Source organism: Hoplias malabaricus, chromosome 6 (genome assembly GCF_029633855.1).
Source record: "Hoplias malabaricus isolate fHopMal1 chromosome 6, fHopMal1.hap1, whole genome shotgun sequence".
Lineage (NCBI taxonomy): Eukaryota > Metazoa > Chordata > Actinopteri > Characiformes > Erythrinidae > Hoplias > Hoplias malabaricus.
In genome coordinates this window covers 47,453,245-47,474,152 of record NC_089805.1, presented here as the reverse complement: position 1 = coordinate 47,474,152, position 20,908 = coordinate 47,453,245, and the positions used below count along the sequence as shown (strand labels likewise).

Below are 20,908 nucleotides of genomic sequence, written 5' to 3'. Positions count from 1 at the left end.
GATATGAACATATCTTTTGAAAGGTGAATGTAGGGAACATGTTTAACACATGAAATATTCACTCAAAACTTAGTTATAACTGTGTAACTACATATTAACAACACACACAACTTACAAAGTAAGTTACACGTGTTATACACATTCATATCCACTTCCAGATATCCATTTTTCACTTGTAAGTACATAATTGTGTTGTAATTATGCAGCAATGTCAGTGTAATTACACGAGTAATAACTGAAGCTGAACACAGCACTGATTTTCACAGTGGCGCCGTGTGCTGTTAATGTGTAGCTACACAGTTCTTACAGGTTACAGAGACTCAGTCAAGTGTCAGCAGAAGTGAAGGGAGCTCGGCCCATGGCGCTGACTCTGATCAAAGCAAACACACGTCTGAAGAGAGTGAAGGAGTGAAGGGGCAGTTGTGACATGAACATCGCACGTTCAACACAGTGGCATCAGCGTTTCACAGAGAACAACTGCTGAACACAGCAGCTCACACACGACCATTCAGCACAGTAATGTGTTAAATATTAATAATATATAATATAAATTCATATATTCACATTCTTTACACAGAGATTTTTACAATCATTTCCATTTTTATTAATTTTTTTTAATCTCAACAGACATTTAACAACAAACTTTCTCTTCTTTATTGTTTTATTTGTGTCACTTTTTATGAAATTATTATTTTTTATATTTGTTTTAATATTCTGACAATACACATCTGAATGAGAGAGAGAGAGAGAGAGAAACAAAGAACAAAGACAGAAAGGGAAGTAAAGGATACAATGGAAGGAGAAAAAAAGAAGTGACAGAAAAAAGGAGAGAAAGAGTGAACAAAGTGAGAGACAAAGGGAACAGAGACGGAGAGAGAAACAAGAGTTAGATCAAGGTGAGAAGAGTGAAAGTGAAAGGTGAGAGAAGATAGAAGCACTGAGGACACACACAGATCAGTGTTTACTCCACATCACACACTCGCACTGATGATCCAGAACCAACCCAGAACCCAGCGTAGAGGGGCTCAGTGAATGTGGTGGTGAGTGTGTGTAAGTGTGTGAGTGTGTGTGTGTTGGGGGGGATGGTGTAGAAGGACAGAGTGCCCCCCTCCCAGTCCAGATACACCCCCACTCTCTTAGAGGGAGGGGCAGGGATCGGAGTTCTCTGAGTGTTGTGCCAGAGAGAGAAACTGTTCCCAGAGCAGTCCAGACACCAGGAGTTTATATTGCGTCCAAAGCTGCTCTCATCTCCAGCTCCTTTCCTCTGGATTCCTCCGTACGACACTGAGATTTCAACCCTCCCCCCTCTCCACTCCACCTCCCAGTAACAGCGTCCAGTCAAACTCTCCACACTCAGAACCTGCTCAAACACATCAAATCTCTCCGGATGATCTGGATACGACTGTCTCTCCTTCACACGCTCCACCTTCCTGTTTCCCTCCGACAGAGAGAGAAGAGTGTGTGCTGTGTTTGGATCCAGAGTGACATCACACACATCTACACACACAATAAACACACATTAGAGAACACACCATCACACACACACACACACACACACACACACACACACACACAATAAACACACACATCTACACACACAATAAACACACATTAGAGAACACACCATCTCACACACACACACACACACACAATAAACACACATTAGAGAACACACCATCACACACACACACACACACACACAATAAACACACATTAGAGAACACACCATCACACACACACACACACACAATAAACACACATTAGAGAACACACCATCACACACACACACACACACAATAAACACACATTAGAGAACACACCATCACACACACACACACACACACACACAATAAACACACATTAGAGAACACACCATCACACACACATCTACACACACAATAAACACACATTAGAGAACACACCATCACACACACATCTACACACACATCTACACACACAATAAACACACATTAGAGAACACACCATCACACACACATCTACACACACATCTACACACACAATAAACACACATTAGAGAACACACCATCACACACACACACACACACACACACACACAATAAACACACATTAGAGAACACACCATCACACACACACACACAATAAACACACATTAGAGAACACACCATCACACACACACATCTACACACACAATAAACACACATTAGAGAACACACCATCACACACACACACACAATAAACACACAGAGAACACACCATCATATACACACACACACACACAATAAACACACATTAGAGAACACACCATCATACACACATCTACACACACAATAAACACACCATCACACACACACACACACACACACACACACACACACACACACACACACACATCTACACACTGCTAATACCAAACGAGGGATTTAGTATCCAGGTAGCGTCATGCTAACAATGCTGCTAACAACTGCTAAAATCAAACAAGGGGACTAGTTTCATAGCTAGTTGCATGCTAATCCTACAGCTAGCAACTGCTAATATCAACCAAGGAAACTATCCAGCTTGCTGCATGCTAACAATGCTGCTAGCGACTGCTAATATCAAACGAGGAATTTAGTATCCAGGTAGCATCATGCTAACAATGCTGCTAACAACTGCTAAAATCAAACAAGGGGACTAGTTTCATAGCTAGTTGCATGCTAATCCTACAGCTAGCAACTGCTAATATCAACCAAGGAAACTATCCAGGTAGCACCATGCTAACAATGCTGCTAACAACTGCTAAAATCAAACAAGGGAACTAGTTTCATAGCTAGTTGCATGCTAATCCAACAGCTAGCAACTGCTAATATCAATCAAGGAAACTATCCAGCTTGCTGCATGCTAACAATGCTGCTAGTGACTGCTAATATCAAACGAGGGATTTAGTATCCAGGTAGCGTCATGCTAACAATGCTGCTAACAACTGCTAAAATCAAACAAGGGGACTAGTTTCATAGCTAGTTGCATGCTAATCCTACAGCTAGCAACTGCTAATATCAACCAAGGAAACTATCCAGCTTGCTGCATGCTAACAATGCTGCTAGCGACTGCTAATATCAAACGAGGGATCTAGTATCCAGGTAAGGTCATGCTAACAATGCTGCTAACAACTGCTAAAATCAAACAAGGGGACTAGTTTCATAGCTAGTTGTATGCTAATCCTACAGCTAGCAACTGCTAATATCAATGAAGGAAACTATCCAGCTTGCTGCATGCTAACAATGCGGCTAGCGACTGCTAATATCAAACGAGGGATCTGGTATCCAGGTAGCGTCATGCTAAAAATGCTGCTAAAATCAAACAAGGGGACTAGTTTCATAGCTAGCTGCATGCTAATCCTACAGCTAGCAACTGCTAATATCAACGAAGGAAACTATCCAGCTTGCTGCAGGCTAGCAATGCTGCTAATGACTGCTAAAATCAAACAAGGGGACTAGTTTCATAGCTAGTTGTATGCTAATCCTATAGCTAGCAACTGCTAATATCAACGAAGGAAACTATCCAGCTTGCTGCATGCTAACAATGCTGCTAGCGACTGCTAATATCAAACGAGGGAACTAGTTTCCAGCTTGCTGCATGCTCATCCTGCTGACCGCGGTAAAGTTGGCTCAGCATTCGATATTCGCCAGACATTCACACACGAATATCCTGGTTATTAAAAAAAACAAAATGTACACGCCAAATGACTATTTCAGTGCAATTACTACATATTGTGAACTTATTCACACACACTGGCGTTCAATGTTTTTACTGCTGTAAGATGTGAAAATATCATTATGTGATTTACAGATGAGTTCTTTCTGGCAGAGAAGCGCTTTAGCGACGCAACTTCTTTTCAAAATAAAAGTCTTGGGTATGAGCCATTTAAATATCAGCATTTAAATACGTAAACCCTGTAACACACTTTTGAAAGCTGATTGAACATCAGCTTCCCTATGTGTTGTATGTAAACCTTGTAACAAATTTGTGAAAACAGATTCTGTGTCAGATTTTCTATATTTTCTGTTTCTGAACTAGGAAAAATGGGTTTCACAATTAAACGACATGACCCACAGACCCAATTTCAGTCCTATGATGTAGTACACCCAAGGACCAATAAATGTCATACTCATTTGGACATGTGAACCTTGTAACAAATTTGTGAAATCAGATTTTATATGAGATTTTCTATATTTTCTGTTTTCGGACTAGGAAAGTTGGGTGTCACAATTAAATGACATGACCCACAGACCCAATTTCAGTCCTATGATGTAGTACACCCAAGGACCAACACATTTCATGCTCATTTGGACATGTGAACCTTTTAAAAAAATTGTGAAAGCAAATTTTATATGAGATTTTCTATATTTTCTGTTTCTGGACTAAGGAAAGATGTGTTTCACAATTAAGTCTTCGAACTGCACATTTTATTTAGGTTGGTTGTAGATGCTCTAAAATATATATTTTTGAACATAAAAGTATGCACTATCCTACTGAACCACAGGAACTGTTATTTAACTATTTACATCAACACACACAGGGACATATTACACATCAGTGCAGTGTGGACAGTGCAGGTCCTGTCCAGTTTGAGAGAATGTCTCCCATTCTTCTGGTGTCATTGCCAGACATTTGTGGTGGAACCAGAAATTGCACACATTACACTGTATCAGCAAAAAGAAAAAAAAAAAAAAAGAGAGAAAAAGAAACATGTAATTGACTTGTTATTTAGAGACTGACAAACGTTGATCTATTACAACAAACTTTAAAAATTTATTTTTAAATCAAATATTTCAAATAACATTTTTTATAACATGAAGAACTTTGCAAGTAAGTACCTTTCCTCCTATTCCTAATGTAACACATTGTGCATCAATGAATGTAAGTTATTGGAACCTCTACTTGCAAAGTTCATCACAAACTGAAGCAGCTGTATTACAACAGGATCATTAGAGTTGGGATTTTATGGAAACTATTCATCAAGAGAAAAACGTTATTTGAAATATTTGATTTAAAAATAAATACACTTTGGGAAACCCAAGGTTAGTGTGATGTATGAAAATGTACAAAATAATTTGCTTGAATCCTACAAATAATCAAAAACACTGGGAGTGAACAGCAATTTATAATATATATTAAAATAAAAACTCAGGATAAAGATATAGAAATCAGTTAAAATGTCATATTAATTGATTTCTCTCCAAAATTACCTATTTCAGATAATCTGGATGAATTATGCCACTTGCGCACGGAGGTATTATCCCTGTTATACACAGTGGGTCAGTATTCCAGTTTGTTGTAATAGATCAACGTTTGTCAGTCTCTAAATAACAAGTCAATGACATGTTTCTTTTTCTCTCTCTCTCTTTTTTTTTTTTTTTCTTTTTGCTGATACAGTGTAATGTGTGCAATTTCTGGTTCCACCACAAATGTCTGGCAATGACACCAGAAGAATGGGAGACATTCTCTCAAACTGGACAGGACCTGCACTGTCCACACTGCACTGATGTGTAACATGTCCCTGTGTGTGTTGATGTAAATAGTTAAATAACAGTTCCTGTAGTTCAGCAGGATAGTGCATAATTTTATGTTCAAAAATATATATATTTTAGAGCATCTACAACCAACATAAATAAAATGTGCAGTTCGAAGACTTAATTGTGACACCCATCTTTCCTTAGTCCAGAAACAGAAAATATAGAAAATCTCATATAAAATCTGATTTCACAAATTTGTTACAAGGTTCACATGTCCAAATGAGCATGGAATGTATTGGTCCTTGGGTGTACTACATCATAGGACTGAAATTGGGTCTGTGGGTCATGTCGTTTAATTGTGAAACCCATCTTTCCTAGTCCAGAAACAGAGAATATAGAAAATCTCACATTGTATCTGTTTTCACAAATTTGTTAAAAGGTTCACATGTCCAAATGAGCATGAAATGTATTAGTCCTTGGGTGTACTACATCATAGGCCTGAAATTTGGGCTGTGAGTCATGTCATTTAATTGTGAAACCCATCTTTCCTAGTCCGAAAACAGAAAATATAGGAAATCTCATATAAAATCTGATTTCACAAATTTGTTACAAGGTTCACATGTCCAAATGAGCATGAAATGTGTTGGTCCTTGGGTGTACTTCATCACAGGACTGAAATTGGGTCTGTGAGTCATGTCATTTAATTGTGAAACCCAACTTTCCTAGTCCAGAAACAGAAAATATAGAAAATCTCATAAAATCTGATTTCACAAATTTGTTACAAGGTTCACATGTCCAAATGAGTATGAAATGTATTGGTCCTTGGGTGTACTACATCATAGGACTGAAATTGGGTCTGTGGGTCATGTCGTTTAATTGTGAAACCCATTTTTCCTAGTTCAGAAACAGAAAATATAGAAAATCTGACATAGAATCTGTTTTCACAAATTTGTTACAAGGTTTACATACAACACATAGGGAAGCTGATGTTCAATCAACTTTCAAAAGTGTGTTACAGGGTTTACGTATTTAAATGCTGATATTTAAATGGCTCATACCCAAGACTTTTATTTTGAAAAGAAGTTGCGTCGCTAAAGCGCTTCTCCGCCAGAAAGAACTCATCTGTAAATCACATAATGATATTTTCACATCTTACAGCAGTAAAAACATTGAACGCCAGTGTGTGTGAATAAGTTCACAATATGTAGTAATTGCACTGAAATAGTCATTTGGCGTGTACATTTTGTTTTTTGTAATAACCAGGATATTCGTGTGTGAATGTCTGGCGAATATCGAACGCTGAGCCAACTTTACTGCGGTATCCTGCTGCTAGTGGCAGTTAATATCGAACGAGGGAACTAGTATACAGTTTGCTGCATATTAACAATGCTGCTAGCAACTGCTAATATCGAATGAGGGTAGTATTTCGGAAAATGTTCGAGACTCAGACACAATCGAAGTCTTCAAATCTAGGCTAAAAACTCAGTAGTTTAGTTTAGCTTTTGGTAGTTAATGCTCCCCCATAGATAAAGGCGGCAGATCCAGGGGTCTATGGACACAGGGCATTATAGTAAACTGAGACTCTGGTGCAGTAACCTTAGTCAATATTAGCAGCTACTAGCTACTAATCTCCAGTTAACGGCCCGCTAATGCTTCTGCTAGTGACTGTTAATATGGATTGATTGAGGAGAGACAGACAGAATGAGAGGGGAGAGACCGACTCAGTGTGTGTGTGAGTGAGAGAGAGACTTACATTTCCTCAGACTGGGTTTGATCCACTTCTGTCCTGAATTCTCCGTCCTGAAACACAAACACACACACACACACACACACAGAGAGAGAGAGTGTGATGATACAGAAGTAATAAAGAATAAACAGATCCGTGTCCTGATGAGTTTGTGCTGGTCTTTGTCCAGACGGAGGAAGAAGGTCCTCCTAATGTCCCCTTTATTCTCAAAGAGCTTTTAGAGGAGACACTGGAGCGGTTCGGAAAAGTAGACGGACACATTAAAATGATCCTCCTGGGTGTGAAATAGAGAGAGTCTCTCGCTGCAGCCTCAACATCCAACCCCGCCCACATCCAACCCTGCCCACATCTAACTCCGCCCCCTCCTTCCGTCAGACGCTACACCCGGGTTCAGTATTAATTCTGTGTCTAAAACTGTGCCCTATTCTCTTTGTAGTGCACTATTTTGAGGTAGTGTTCCAACATCATTCACTAAACTCCTAAACTCGAATACACCTCACATTTCCCCCGTGAGACGAACATTTCAAAGGGAAGCTGAAGTTAACTGAAGAAGTACATCACTCTTGTGTCGGTAAATAAATATAATTAGTTTGTAATTCAGTTTTAAAACTCGTTGTTATATCGTTGTCTGTGTTTTTGCTCGATACACAAATGTCATAATATTTAAATATATAGGAGTAGTATCGAAGATAAATATCTTTACAGTGTGTGGTGTGACACATGTTTCTTGTGATTGAACAGTCATCTGCTGTTTTTAGACCTGGTTCATCGTCCAGTTATGTTCATCTTCTCATTATTTTCAGAGTCCATTCTTTTTTCTTATTGAAACGTATTAATTTTTGAATGATATTTTTCCTCTTACAGATGAGTAACTATTCTGTAAACAGAAGAATGAAGGTTTCTGTGAACAATGACTTTAAACCATGCTTTTTTTTCTGCTAGTGATACACTTCGAGGTAAACATTTATTGAAATAATTCTAAAAGTCAATGGCTTGAATTTGTGAAACAAAAGTAAATATTGACAGACATTTCATCACAAGTTCTGTACCTCACAGGTCCTGATTATTATCTGGACACAGCTAACCCTAGTGTTTCTGGAGACAGAAAATGACCACTTTCAGGTTTGATGTTAGCGCTTACAGGAACTGGTCAGTGTTCCTCATCACTTTCAGAGTTCTGCAGGTTATGGTTTTCTTTTTTTACCTGATGTTTTTACTCACTGCATGTTCTGAAAGTGTTAGCAAGGTTTGTACTGTCAGTGAAAGTAATGTTGGTGAATTAGGTCATTTTTGTTTAATATTTATATCTTTGGCTGTTGTGTGTAGCGTCAGGGAATGGTGATGTGTGTGTCGTCCTGTTGTTCAGTCCCAGGTCTGTGCTGTCTGTCTGGAGTGTCCTCCATTATGATACAAAAGAGCTGAATGTTTTTGTCTTTCGCAGCACGACTGGATCCTGGCCTCTAGACGTTTATCAAAAACACGGTATGAGTTCAAACCCAATCAAGAGGTGTTTCATTCCTCACACAGTCATTGTGTATTAACCATTCTTTATAAGTGTCGTATCTGACAGAAAATTCCAGTCCAGATGAAGGTTGATGACTGCTCTGTTCTCAAGCTGTGGGTAAGTTGTAAATAAACAGAAAAAACACAAGATTTTTATGTAATTCACACAGTATCTGCACTACTGTTGACACCGGGTCCGTTTATATTGGTACTGTCACTTAACCTCCTCATCAGACCCAACTGACTTTTTCAATAGAACCGGTATGAACTTGTTCACTTTATTTAGTTGTTATATGATTATCTTGCACTATTGTCTACTCTGCTCTGTACATCCAGTGTCCTACCTTCAAATCAGGTTATTGTCTTCAGTCAGTGTCCCATTGTCTCATGTGTGTCTCAGTGAGCTGCTGGTGTCGTACGTCCTTCACTTGTCTTCTGTTTTTTCACTTTCATATATTTATACACTTAGCTTAGTTGAATGTAGTCTATTTTTTGTTAAATGTTACTGCATCTTGGAGAGGAGAGTAACATAATTTCAATCCTTTGTATGTGTCCTGTACATTTCAGAATTGACAATAAAACTCTCTTGACTCTTGACTTGATTTGTGTTAAACATAATCTAGTCTTTCACTTTCTTTCTCTTTATAAGTCCAGTCCTGTTCAGTTGGAAATCTGTTTGTCATCTGTATTTGGAATCTTTTTGGAAGATATACATATATGCGCACTGTCTATGGTTTTGAGGATTATTCTTCAGATCAGTGGCTGCAAAAAATTCAACACAAAAATGTGTCAAGAACTGAAAACGTTGTTGAACGTATGCAGTTAAAAGATGTTATGCTGTTTGTTATAAACTGATATGAAGAGTGTGCTTCTGTTTATTATTTGTTGTCTACAGACTACTTTGGGCACTGGAGACAGGGGAACTTCTGGCGTTCTACACTGATGCACCTGGGTTCTGCAGCCCATTCTTCAGACAAGTTTGTGAAGATCTGTTTGTGTTAAAGAGTTAATGAGTGCATGCACATACATTAGTAAGACTTGAAAATAAAAATAATAATAAAACTATTTTATCTGTGTTTTCTTGTCTTTGGTACAAACTGTACAAGTGTGACCAAACCACATTTAAAGTTTGATGTTCTACTGACTTTAAGGAAATTCTATTAGATTTATTTGAATAAACCATATTTGTAGGGCTTTGCAAATGGAGTTGAAGATGTGTAATGCATTTCTCACTTTCTCTTTATCAATCCAGTCCTGCTCAGTTGGAAATCTGCACATGTATTCTACATTTTATTTCAGTATTTTCCTAACTTAGGCATTTGAAATATTGCCATTGACACTGTCGCTACGGTCTTCTATTTTATTCAGCACAGGAGCCCCACAGGGAACGGTGCTCTCACCAGTCCTGTTCACCCTGTACACATCTGACTTCTGCTACAACACTGAGTTGTGCCACATGCAGAAGTTCTCTGATGATACTGCGATTGTGGGGTGTATCAGGAACGAGCAGGAGGAGGAGTACAGGAGCCTGGTGGAGGTCTTTGTGCAATGGTGCAAACTGAACCACCTCCAACTGAACACTTCAAAGACCAAGGAGATGGTGGTGGACTTCCGCAGGTCAAAGCTTGCCCTGCTACCAGTCACCATTGATGGGGTCGACGTGGAGGTGGTGGACACCTATAAGTATCTGGGCTTACACCTAGAAAATAAACTGGACTGGTCAGCCAACACTGAAGCACTCTACAAGAAAGGGCAGAGCAGGCTGTACTTCCTGAGGAGGTTGGGGTCCTTCAATGTCTGCAGTAAGCTCCTCAGGATGTTTTACCAGACTATTGTTGCCAGTGTCCTCTTTTATGCTGTGGTATGCTGGGGAGGAAGCATAAAGAAGAGGGATGCTGGGCGACTAGACAGGCTGGTTAAGAAAGCTGGCTCTGTGGTGGGGGCTGAACTGGAGTGCATCACTTCCATATCAGATAATGACCCTGAACAAAGTGATCAGCATCTTGGACAATGAGTGCCATCCACTCCACAGTACCATAACTAAGAGGAAGAGCTTGATCAGCTGTAGACTTTGCTCACTGCCAGGCTCAACTGACGGACTGAGGAAGTCATTTGTCCCCAGGGCTATTGAGCTGTTCAACGCTTCACTCAAGGGGAGAGGAGAGATGGACTTCTCTGCATAGTCTGTCTGCCCCTCCTCCTCCTTCATATTTGTACATGTGTAACTAACTGGACAATAGACAAGTCAACCACGGGACAAGTCAACCATCTCATCTACCTCATGTGTACTTTAACCTGACAGCTACAATAGTAGTTTTACACTTAATACAGGAACATTGCACTGAATTGCCTTGCCTTGCCCTATTTATTTTACTATATTTATTTCTAATTCTGAAACTGCACTGATATTGCACTGTACTGATATTGCACATTCCACACCCTTTGCACTATCCACCCTTTTTCAACTTTTAAACTATATACTGCACTCAAGGGATCATCTGCAGCTGCTCACTGTATCACAGATTCTTGCCAGGCTGTGTTTGATCATTCTTAAGAACACTATGTTAAGTTTTTGGTGTTTGATTTTTTGATATTTTGATATATCATAGTATATTGAAGTACTCTATGTCGATTTTGATATTTGTTTTAGGTTATAAAGTATTTTGTAACATTTAGTATTTTTGTAACATGTTCTATCTTCTACTGTCTCTTATGTACAGTGGAATTTATTTATTTATTTTATATTAGTCCATTGCTGTTAGTGATTGTTGTATGTGATGTCTGTAAGTTACTTAGACCATGAATTTCCCCTGGGGATCAATAAAGTATCTATCTATCTATCTATCTATCTATCTATCTATCTACCTACCTACCTAGATATCTATCCATCTATCTGTCTAGACACAGGGAGAACACACCACACTCCTCACAGACAGTCACCCGAAGGAAACCCACACAGACACAGAGAACACACCACACTCCTCACAGACAGTCACCAGGAGGAAACCCACACAGACACAGGGAGAACACACCACACTCCTCACAGACAGTCACCAGGAGGAAACCCATGCAGACACAGAGAGAACACACCTCACTCCTCACAGACAGTCACCCAGAGGAAACCCACGCAGACACAGGGAGAACACACCACACTCCTCACAGACAGTCACCCAGAGGAAACCCACGCAGACACAGGGAGAACACAGCACACTCCTCACAGACAGTCACCTGGAGGAAACCCACGCAGACACAGAGAGAACACACCACACTCCTCACAGACAGTCACTTGGAGGAAACCCACGCAGACACAGGGAGAACACTACACACTCCTCACAGACAGTCACCCGGAGGAAACCCACGCAGACACAGAGAGAACACACCACACTCCTCACAGACAGTCACTCGGAGGAAACCCACGCAGACACAGAGAGAACACACCACACTCCTCACAGACAGTCACTCGGAGGAAACCCACGCAGACACAGGGAGAACACTACACACTCCTCACAGACAGTCACCCGGAGGAAACCCACGCAGACACAGAGAGAACACACCACACTCCTCACAGACAGTCACTCGGAGGAAACCCACGCAGACACAGGGAGAACACTACACACTCCTCACAGACAGTCACCCAGAGCAAGACTCGAACCCACAACTTCCAGGTCCCTGGAGCTGTGTGACTGCGATACTACCTGCTGCGCCACCCGCCCGATTATAATTGTATTATTTTAAATTATTATTATAATTTGTGGCTCATATTCTATTATCTCTCATATTATTGTTGGTGATCAGGTAAACTGTGATGTCACAGGCTGTCCTCTACAAATAACTGCTTTTCCTTCACTTGGGTGTTTACCTAATGAAGACCCTAATGGCAGAAATAAACAAAAATGAAATAAAATGTGTATTGTATAACAGTGTGAGGGCATTTGTTTTGCCTCAGTTATTGGTTTAAATGATTTTTACATTCCATTCTCTATTTGTTTACAGTTTGCACACCGTCCCCACATTTTTGGAAAGAGGGTCATAATCAGAGACAGTTCTTTATCAGAGGTGGAAATCTCAGCCTGGGGTTTATCACTGGATCAAGAGGAAGCTTTAGACCAGACTGAACACACATTTCTAATCTGGACACTTTTCAATTTAGACCCAAACTCATTTCCTCCATTACGCTGCTATATGCTGTGTTTATAACACCTGCTAACTCTCCAAGACTGGTTCCACTCTCTGAAATCCTGGGTGGAGCTCTTGGAGGGGTGGGGTTTCTTTTCACACCAAGTCTGTTTGTTTTTAGTTGTCAATACAAACAGGCTCAGAGAACTAAATGCATTCTGGGTCATTTATTGGTGAAACAGGCAAAATTGGTGATTTGGAAATGTTCAGTTTATATTTTATTATGATAGTTAATAATTCATTGCTCAGTGGCCTATACTTAATAACATTGGATTTTAAAACCTTTTGCTGTTTTAATACATCACATTACTAACCATCCACTACATCATAGATGACAAAACACTAGTTTAAATCTTTAAATGCAGGACTGATGAGACCAGGCTTTGTGGCTGTGACTAACACTATGTAGCACAATGGATTATTGGGTGAACAACATTTAAATGAAAGGTGAATCCTTCTAGCTATATACAGTCTACCAATTGTTGACAATAAAAAAATTGAGATCATAAATAAAAAAAATCCCCCTTTGTACAGCCTAATAATGAATAAGAGACGTGGAAAAAAAGGTTAAGAAGTAGGATAAAATTAAACGCTTTAAAGTGCTTTATCAAAACGACCGCGTTATACGTGCATTTCAAGTGCCACACAGCTGCAGGAGACACACCCCACCACACCCCCACCCAAGAGAGACATTAGAGTAGGGGTCTGTTTAATGTTTCATTCCTTGAATCAGATCACAGTATTGTATCCAAAGCTCTGATAGACCACAGTGCTGAAAAGGGAGCCAAAGAGTCCTTACTACACAGACACTTTGATGTAGTTTAATGAGATTTTTCAGTGTGGATATTAATTTGTATTTGTTCCACAAAACCTTTTACACTCTGCAGTCATCATGATTTGTTATTTACAGTTATACACTACACTGTCAGAAATGTTGTCACTGTGGTGGTAACTTTTGCTGTTTCTGTGGTGATAATTAGGGGACATAACTGTACCTTATTTTATTATAACTGTAGATTTTAAAATTGTGTTGATTTCATACGCCCCGTTTCATCTCCAGGACTTTTATTATGTTTTTTATATACTACACAGTTCTATAATGAAAGATTACAAACATGTATCTCTCCTTCTGGAGAAGAGAATGTAAAGTACCTATAAGGAATAAAACTGGACTTTTAAACACTTTAAAGGTACATTTAAACAGTTTGTACCTTTAGTGACCAACACTGTACCTATTGTATGTGAGTGTATCAATTATAATTTTATTATTTTAAATTATTATTGTAATTTATGGCTCATTCTGTCAGTGTTGATGAGCAGGTAAACTGTGATGTCACAGACTGGTCTCTGCAAAAAGTTAATTTTCCATCACTTGGGTGTTTACCTGAAGAAGACCCTAGTGGTAGAAATAAACAGAAATAAAATAAAAGAGCTGTTTTTATAACAGTGTGAGGGCATTTGTTTTGTCTCAGTTATTGGTTTAAATGATTTTCACCTCATTCCATTCCATTTGTTTGCACAGTGTCCCCATGTTTTTGGAAACTGAATTGTAATCAGAGACAGTTCTTTACCAGAGGTGGAAATCTCAGCCTTGGGTTTATGTCTAAACCGAAAGGAAGCTTTAGATCGGGCTGAACACTTCTTTCTGATCTGGACACTTTAAGCTTTTCAATTCAGACCAAAACTCATTGCTGCTATGTGCTGTGTATTTAACCCTTGGTTTGCCTCTCTGAAATCCTGGGTGTTCTTGGAGGGGTGGGGTTTCTTTTCATGTTAATTCTGTTTATTTTTTTGCTGTAAATACAAACAGGCTCAGAGAACTAAATGCATTCTGGGTAATTTTTTGTTGGAAGAGGTGAAACTAGTGATTTGGAAATGTTCAGGCTGGAGGGACATTAAACAGTGTAAAACAGACATGACCAGAGTGGAGACTTGAGGAAACCCACAAGCCAAAAGCCAAAATAAAGGTGGAGAAATGAGAGAACTGACAAAAGCAGTAAAAATGAGCAGAGAAGGAAGAGAACACATTTAATACAGAGCTTCTGTGTGTCTCAATTAAGGCAGCTGCATCACACAGTGTGTAATGTAATGCCTGTGTAATAATATTTTTCTCGGTCTCTCTCCGTACCTGAGTGTGTGTAGACTGCAGAGTGGATCAGAGAGCAGTTTCTCTCCAGACTCTTCAGGGTGATTGTAGGTGAGATCCAGTTCTCTAAGGTGGGAGGGGTTTGATTTCAGAGCTGACGCCAGAGAAGAACAGCCTTTTTCTGTTATTAAACAACCAGATAGTCTGTGGAAATGATGGAAAAATATAGAGAAGGATGTAATGAGAGATGATTCACAAAACACAGCTACAGGTATGTCATCTTACAAAAGAAACTCTACACATTAATTTTGTTGAAACTTACTCAAACACTTTAATATTAAAAATGATGTAACAGCTAGAGCCTGGTAAAGGTCTAGGGACAAAGTACAGACTGATATAAAGAACAGAGGAAGAGTTTAAGAGAACAGCTGTATCCAAATCTGTGGTGTGAAGAAGTTCAGTAACCAGTTTATGACAGACAGCTCCATTCACTGGAATATTAATGTCTTGATATTAAAGGTATATGCATTGAATATGGTATATGCATAAACACTGAATTAATGTTTACCTGAGGGTCTTCAGTTTACAGTGTGGACTCTTCAGTCCTTCAGAGATCTTCTCCACTCCTGAATCCTGCAGGTCATTTGTACTGAGGTCCAGTTCTTTCAGAGAGCAGTTTTCTGATTGTAGAGCTGAGCCCAGACTTTCACAAGAATTGTCCCCCAAATCACACAAAGCCAGTCTGAAACAGAGGAAATATTTTATAGGATTATTCTGAGTGAAGTAAGATGTTGAATGTAGTGAAGGAGGGATGGATTCAGGGTAATCCCTGTATAAAGAGTTTGTGTCAGAGTTTTATAAAATTCTGAGTTTTTAAACTAATAATCTGCACAGTGTTCAGAATCTGTGCAATTACTAAGGCATTTACAAATAATCCTTCAGAACAAATGCACAGAATTAGCCCCATTTTGCCCAGGACTCACTGGTTTTTATATTAGAATAAGCCTGGGACTCTCAGGGGCAAATTTGTTCTTTTACAAAAAAATCTTACCCTAAAAAAATGAATAATTATAATAATTTAGGTGTTTTTGTTCTTATTCATTCAATATAATGTAATACAATGGTTTTTCATGAATTAAAAAAAAAATGTGGTTGTATGAGTGAATGCCCTAAAACCTTTGTCTGTAATGCAGCTAAAATCACACAGTTGTCTTGGAGAAATTTACAGAAACTTACAGTATGTTCACAGCTTACTGTTTTAATAACTAAATGAATTCATACAAAGCTGACCTGAGGATCTCCAGTTTACAGTGTGAACTCTTCAGTGCATCACAGAGCTTCTCCACTCCTGAATCCTGCAGGCCATTGTGAGTGAGGTCCAGTTCTCTCAGGAGACAGTGTTGTGATTGTAGAGCTGACAGGAGATATTCACATGACTTCACTGAGAGGTTACAGATGACTAACCTGAAAAACCATATGAGAGGGAATGTCAGAATCAAATCATTTGGACCATACAGTAATAAAAATTGTATGATATATATCAAACCGAATTGATCTTGTGTGTAATCACCTGTAAACAAAATTTAATAAAACTGTAAAGTAATTAATTCATACTACCTCAAATATTTGAACTATTTTTATTTATAGTATTGATTTTGTAATTTTTTCAATGATAAAACTGAAGCTTTTAGACAGAAAATTCTGACCATACAATTAACCAAAAGTAATCCACAGCTTTATGCAGCCAGATCTGATTCTGAATACAGTGTAACTACAGCACAAAAGCCAGACACCTTTAGTTAAAGTAATTTCTTTCTCATTATTGACATGAGATTGGACCCTGTTCCTACAAGGAACTGTTACCAGAAATAACTGAACCTCTATCTATGATTGTAAACTCATCCTTCAGCCTTGGCCACATATCAAAAGCATTTTAATCAGCAGAGATTAACTTATTGATCGAGAAACCAAACCTTGATCCCTGCAAGCTGTCAAACTATAGACCTATTCCTTTGGAAGCTTGATTTATTTCAGAGTCAGGTTGGCAACAAGGTGAGAAAAGAAATGCAGCATTGTTGGCCCAAGCAAATTCCTCTAGCTCCTCCTGGGGTATCTCCAGGTGTGATGAAGGAGCAGGCAAGAAGGCAGGATGTAAACTCATGTTTTGTTTATTTGATACCATTGACAAAGAGACAAAAACACATGACTAGAAAGAAGTGGCGAGTCAAAACTAAAACCTAGACTGTGAGACAAGACTATACACTAACAACAAGAACCACCATTACAGACATAACGCAAGACCACCACAGGCCACAGAGAAATGTTACAAAATGGACAAGGCAGGAGCAGAACATAACACCAGGTATTCCCAGGCCATCCAGCAATATAATACCTCTAACAAGCTCTGGTCTACCCTGGGTCCTCCTCACAGTTGACCATGACTGTTATATCTCCAGTGAGAAGCATCCAGATCAGCTGCCCTAACCACCTCAACTGGCCCCTCTCAACATGAAGGAGAAATGACAGTCCAAACAATCCTTCTTCTCGTCACTCATGAATGAGACCCTGAGATACCAGTGGTGGACAAATTACCCAACCCATGTACCTGAGTAAAAGTACAGATACTCAAGGTAAAATATTACTCCAGCAATTACTATACTTGAGTAAAAATACCAAAGTATTTACCTTCAAATGTACTTAAGTATTGAAAGTAAAAGTACCATGACATATTATGGTTCTAATGTCTGTCCTATTATCATTTCAGTAATAAGACTCATGCTTAACACATTGTAGGTGAAAACACTCTAGTGTCAATCTTGGTTCCACAGTCTTTTATTAGAGTATCAGTAATTAGTCTGACACTGAACACAGCAGAAATGGCCAAAGAGTAAATACAGTGAATGATGTTATATCAACTATTACATACAGTCCAAATGCTGCCCTCCAAACCAACAGAGGTCGCTGTCTCCTGAGTATTAAGCCCAATTTAAGCTTGTGTTGAACCTATGACATAGGCAGCGTAGCCTGATGTGCACCTCTCCAGAAATGTAAATCATCATGTCTAAGCAGACCACAACGACTGTGATTGGTCTGCAGTCGGACGAACATGGTTCAAGTTGCTCAAATCAAGATGTCCAGAAATATTAACTCCTCTACACTACACTCCCTAGATAGTGCACTTAAAAGATTTGTAAAACTAATACCACTACACCACTACATTCTGTACGACATAGGGTTAAAAAGATTCAGTCCTATTGGTTTGGCGGTGTAATTGAAGCATGACAAAGATGCCAACACACAAGTATAAACTTTCACAATGGCATAGGACACTTGTGTCACGCCCTCGTCTCGTCATGTCTGTTTTCCCCGGCCATGTGCTCTTTTAGCACATGGCTATGTTTGTTGTTCTAGTCCCGCCTTTGGTCCGCCTCCTCGTCTGTGTCATTTGTTACCCTGCCCCCTTGTTATCTGTCTCAGGTGCGTCTTGTCTGTGTTTTGTATTTAAGTCCCCTTCCTGCACTTCCTGTTTGTTGGTCATTTGTTCTTTGTACTGTGTCAAGTCAGTCGTGTTATCAAATCTGTCTGTCTCGGCAAGTTCCACCGTTATTGTTTTCCACGTTGTCGTTTCATTTCCTCTGTCATTTCGTTCTTTAGTCTGTCTGTCCCGTTTGCCCTGTTTAGCTCCCCGTGTCTAGTTTAGCCTGCTTGGCTCCCTGTTTCTTGTCCTTCTGTTAAAGTCTCATTGTTTTGTTATATTTCGTTAGTTAAAAGTACTGTGTTTTAGCGAGTGCATCCACCTCAGTCAGTCCGCCCCTCGTGCCTGACAACTTGTGTATAACAGTTGTTTACTCATTTAGGAACACTAGGTAAGATTTGAGGATTTTTTCTGCTCTTGGGGCTCCCCCTAGTGCAATTAACTTTTACAGCACTGCTCCACGCTTCAGACCAGCTGCCCACGCTCCAGCAACCATCAAGTGCCTTGAAGCTGTCCCTACACTGAAGTTCTCATGGACTACTAACTATCATCACCAGTAGATTGACCAGAGGAGGATGGGTCCCCCCTTGTGAGCCTTGGTTCCTCCCAAGGTTTCTTCCTCAGCTGGGGGAGTTTTTCCTTGCCACTGTCGCCCCTGGCTTGCTCACTTGAGGGTTTTACATTTGTTTTTACATTTCATGTCAAATCTTTGTCTTACTGGAATTCTGTGAAGCTGCTTTGTGACAACATCAGTTGTGAAAAGCGCTATATAAATAAATTTGATTTGATTTAATGAAATTGGTAGGGAGGGGGGGGGTGGTTTCCTACTCTCCTCCAAAAATGACATAGTGTAGTTTCTGCAGTGCTGAGCCCACAGTACCAATAACAGAGGTCCTAATCTCCCTGTTGCAGGTCAGTGAAGCATCACAATGGTTTTGACACTGTAATTTTAAGGTAAAATATTACATAGTGTTCCTTTAAGTTCTCTGTTTTGTCTATATAGTGGCAGAGTATAGTTTGAGTGATTTCTGCAATTCTGAACACCTGTATTTTTAAACAGGCTATGGTTTTGTTTCCCTGACTTCTTGTCTGATACTTGTTTTTGTCTTTTGGACTTACCTCAGTGACTCTGGCACCCCATACTCCCAGATCACCCGTGCCCCCCCCGCCCCCCCCCCCCACCCCACCCACCCCCAATATATCTCAAGGCACTTGTCATATGTCTTCTCCAGATCCACCAAATATATGTGTAGTGGAGTAGCAAACTCCCATAACCCTCAGTTATCTTTGAAGGGGTAAAGAGCTGGTCCACAGTTTAACAACCAGGATGTAAACCATGATGTTTCTCCAGAATCTGAGATTTAACTCAAAGACTGATACTCCAGTTCCACGGTATAGACTTTCTCATGCAGGCTAAGTGTGATGTCTCAGTAATTGGCATATATTCTCCATTCAACTTTTTATAAAATTATGTCCACCTTCCCAGTTGTCCAATCCAGAGGCACTGTTCCTCAGTTCAATGCAATATTACAAATGAATATCAGCCATGACGTTCCTGGTATCCAGGGACTCCAGCAAATTCCATGCAAATCTTACTCCAGGGTCTTGCTACTTCCTACACAGCTCTTTGTGTTTTGCTCTGGTGTCTAGAGGAACATAGGTCTTGGTTCCTCTGTAGAATTCCTCCTGCCACTGCCAGGAACTCAGCAGCACTCGCTTGTAGTTTGGATCAGGAATTCTGTAAATCTGCTTTGTGACTAAAACAGTTGTAAAAAAAAAAAAGCTCTATAAATAAAATTGTACTGAATAATATAATTTTATTATGTTGCACCATTTAAGGGAAAATGGAACAAACATTGCCTAAAATCAGCATAGCGACCACCTGGAATAACATAGCAATGGCCCAGAAACATCTTACCAACCAACTTGGTTACCATAACAAACACCTAGAAACAACTCTCCAACAAATGAGGAACATCAATGCAACCAACAGCAGGAGTTAGAAGCAACCAAGCAACCAACTGTGAAATATATGTTGCCCAGTGAAAATGTGTCTCCATTTTTGTGGATATTTAGTTTACTACATCAGTTGAACACAGCAGCTGTACTTCACACTGCGTCAATGTCTTGATATAGACAAAGAGAAATGCTCCAGAATTACTTGAAATGAAATCTGTTTAACATTGTCTTCCATAAACAGTTTTTTTATTATTCTCCTATAAATTTACTGTTTTGCACATGAAAAATCAAAACAAACTAACACATATATGTTTTCCTTTGGACAATATTACACTTGATATTTTTCTTTTTTTACTTTATGCTTATATTCATTTCAGTTCTTTGAAAATTAAAAAAATGCAATTATGCATATATTTAAGGTAAAATGGAAGAAGTAGTGCCTAAAATCAGCAGAGCAATACCTGAGCAACCACCTGGAATACCATAGC

The 20,908-nt window shown here is 39.3% G+C and overlaps 1 protein-coding gene across 2 annotated transcripts in view; it reads right to left on the bottom strand.

Annotated features, from left to right (window-relative positions):
* Positions 1 to 623: 623 nt before the first annotated feature.
* The window catches only part of LOC136699216 (NACHT, LRR and PYD domains-containing protein 9-like), a 40,417-nt gene continuing 20,132 nt past the window's right edge, over positions 624 to 20,908 (bottom strand). For both annotated transcript variants that reach the window (XM_066673740.1, XM_066673741.1), the window contains exons 8-12: positions 16,277 to 16,450; positions 15,555 to 15,728; positions 15,029 to 15,190; positions 7,228 to 7,274; positions 624 to 1,497 (exon numbers count right to left, since the gene is read on the bottom strand). In XM_066673740.1, the coding sequence (XP_066529837.1) occupies positions 962 to 1,497; positions 7,228 to 7,274; positions 15,029 to 15,190; positions 15,555 to 15,728; positions 16,277 to 16,450 (1,093 nt within the window). In that variant the 3' untranslated portion in view covers positions 624 to 961. The remainder of the gene's footprint in view (positions 1,498 to 7,227; positions 7,275 to 15,028; positions 15,191 to 15,554; positions 15,729 to 16,276; positions 16,451 to 20,908) is intronic.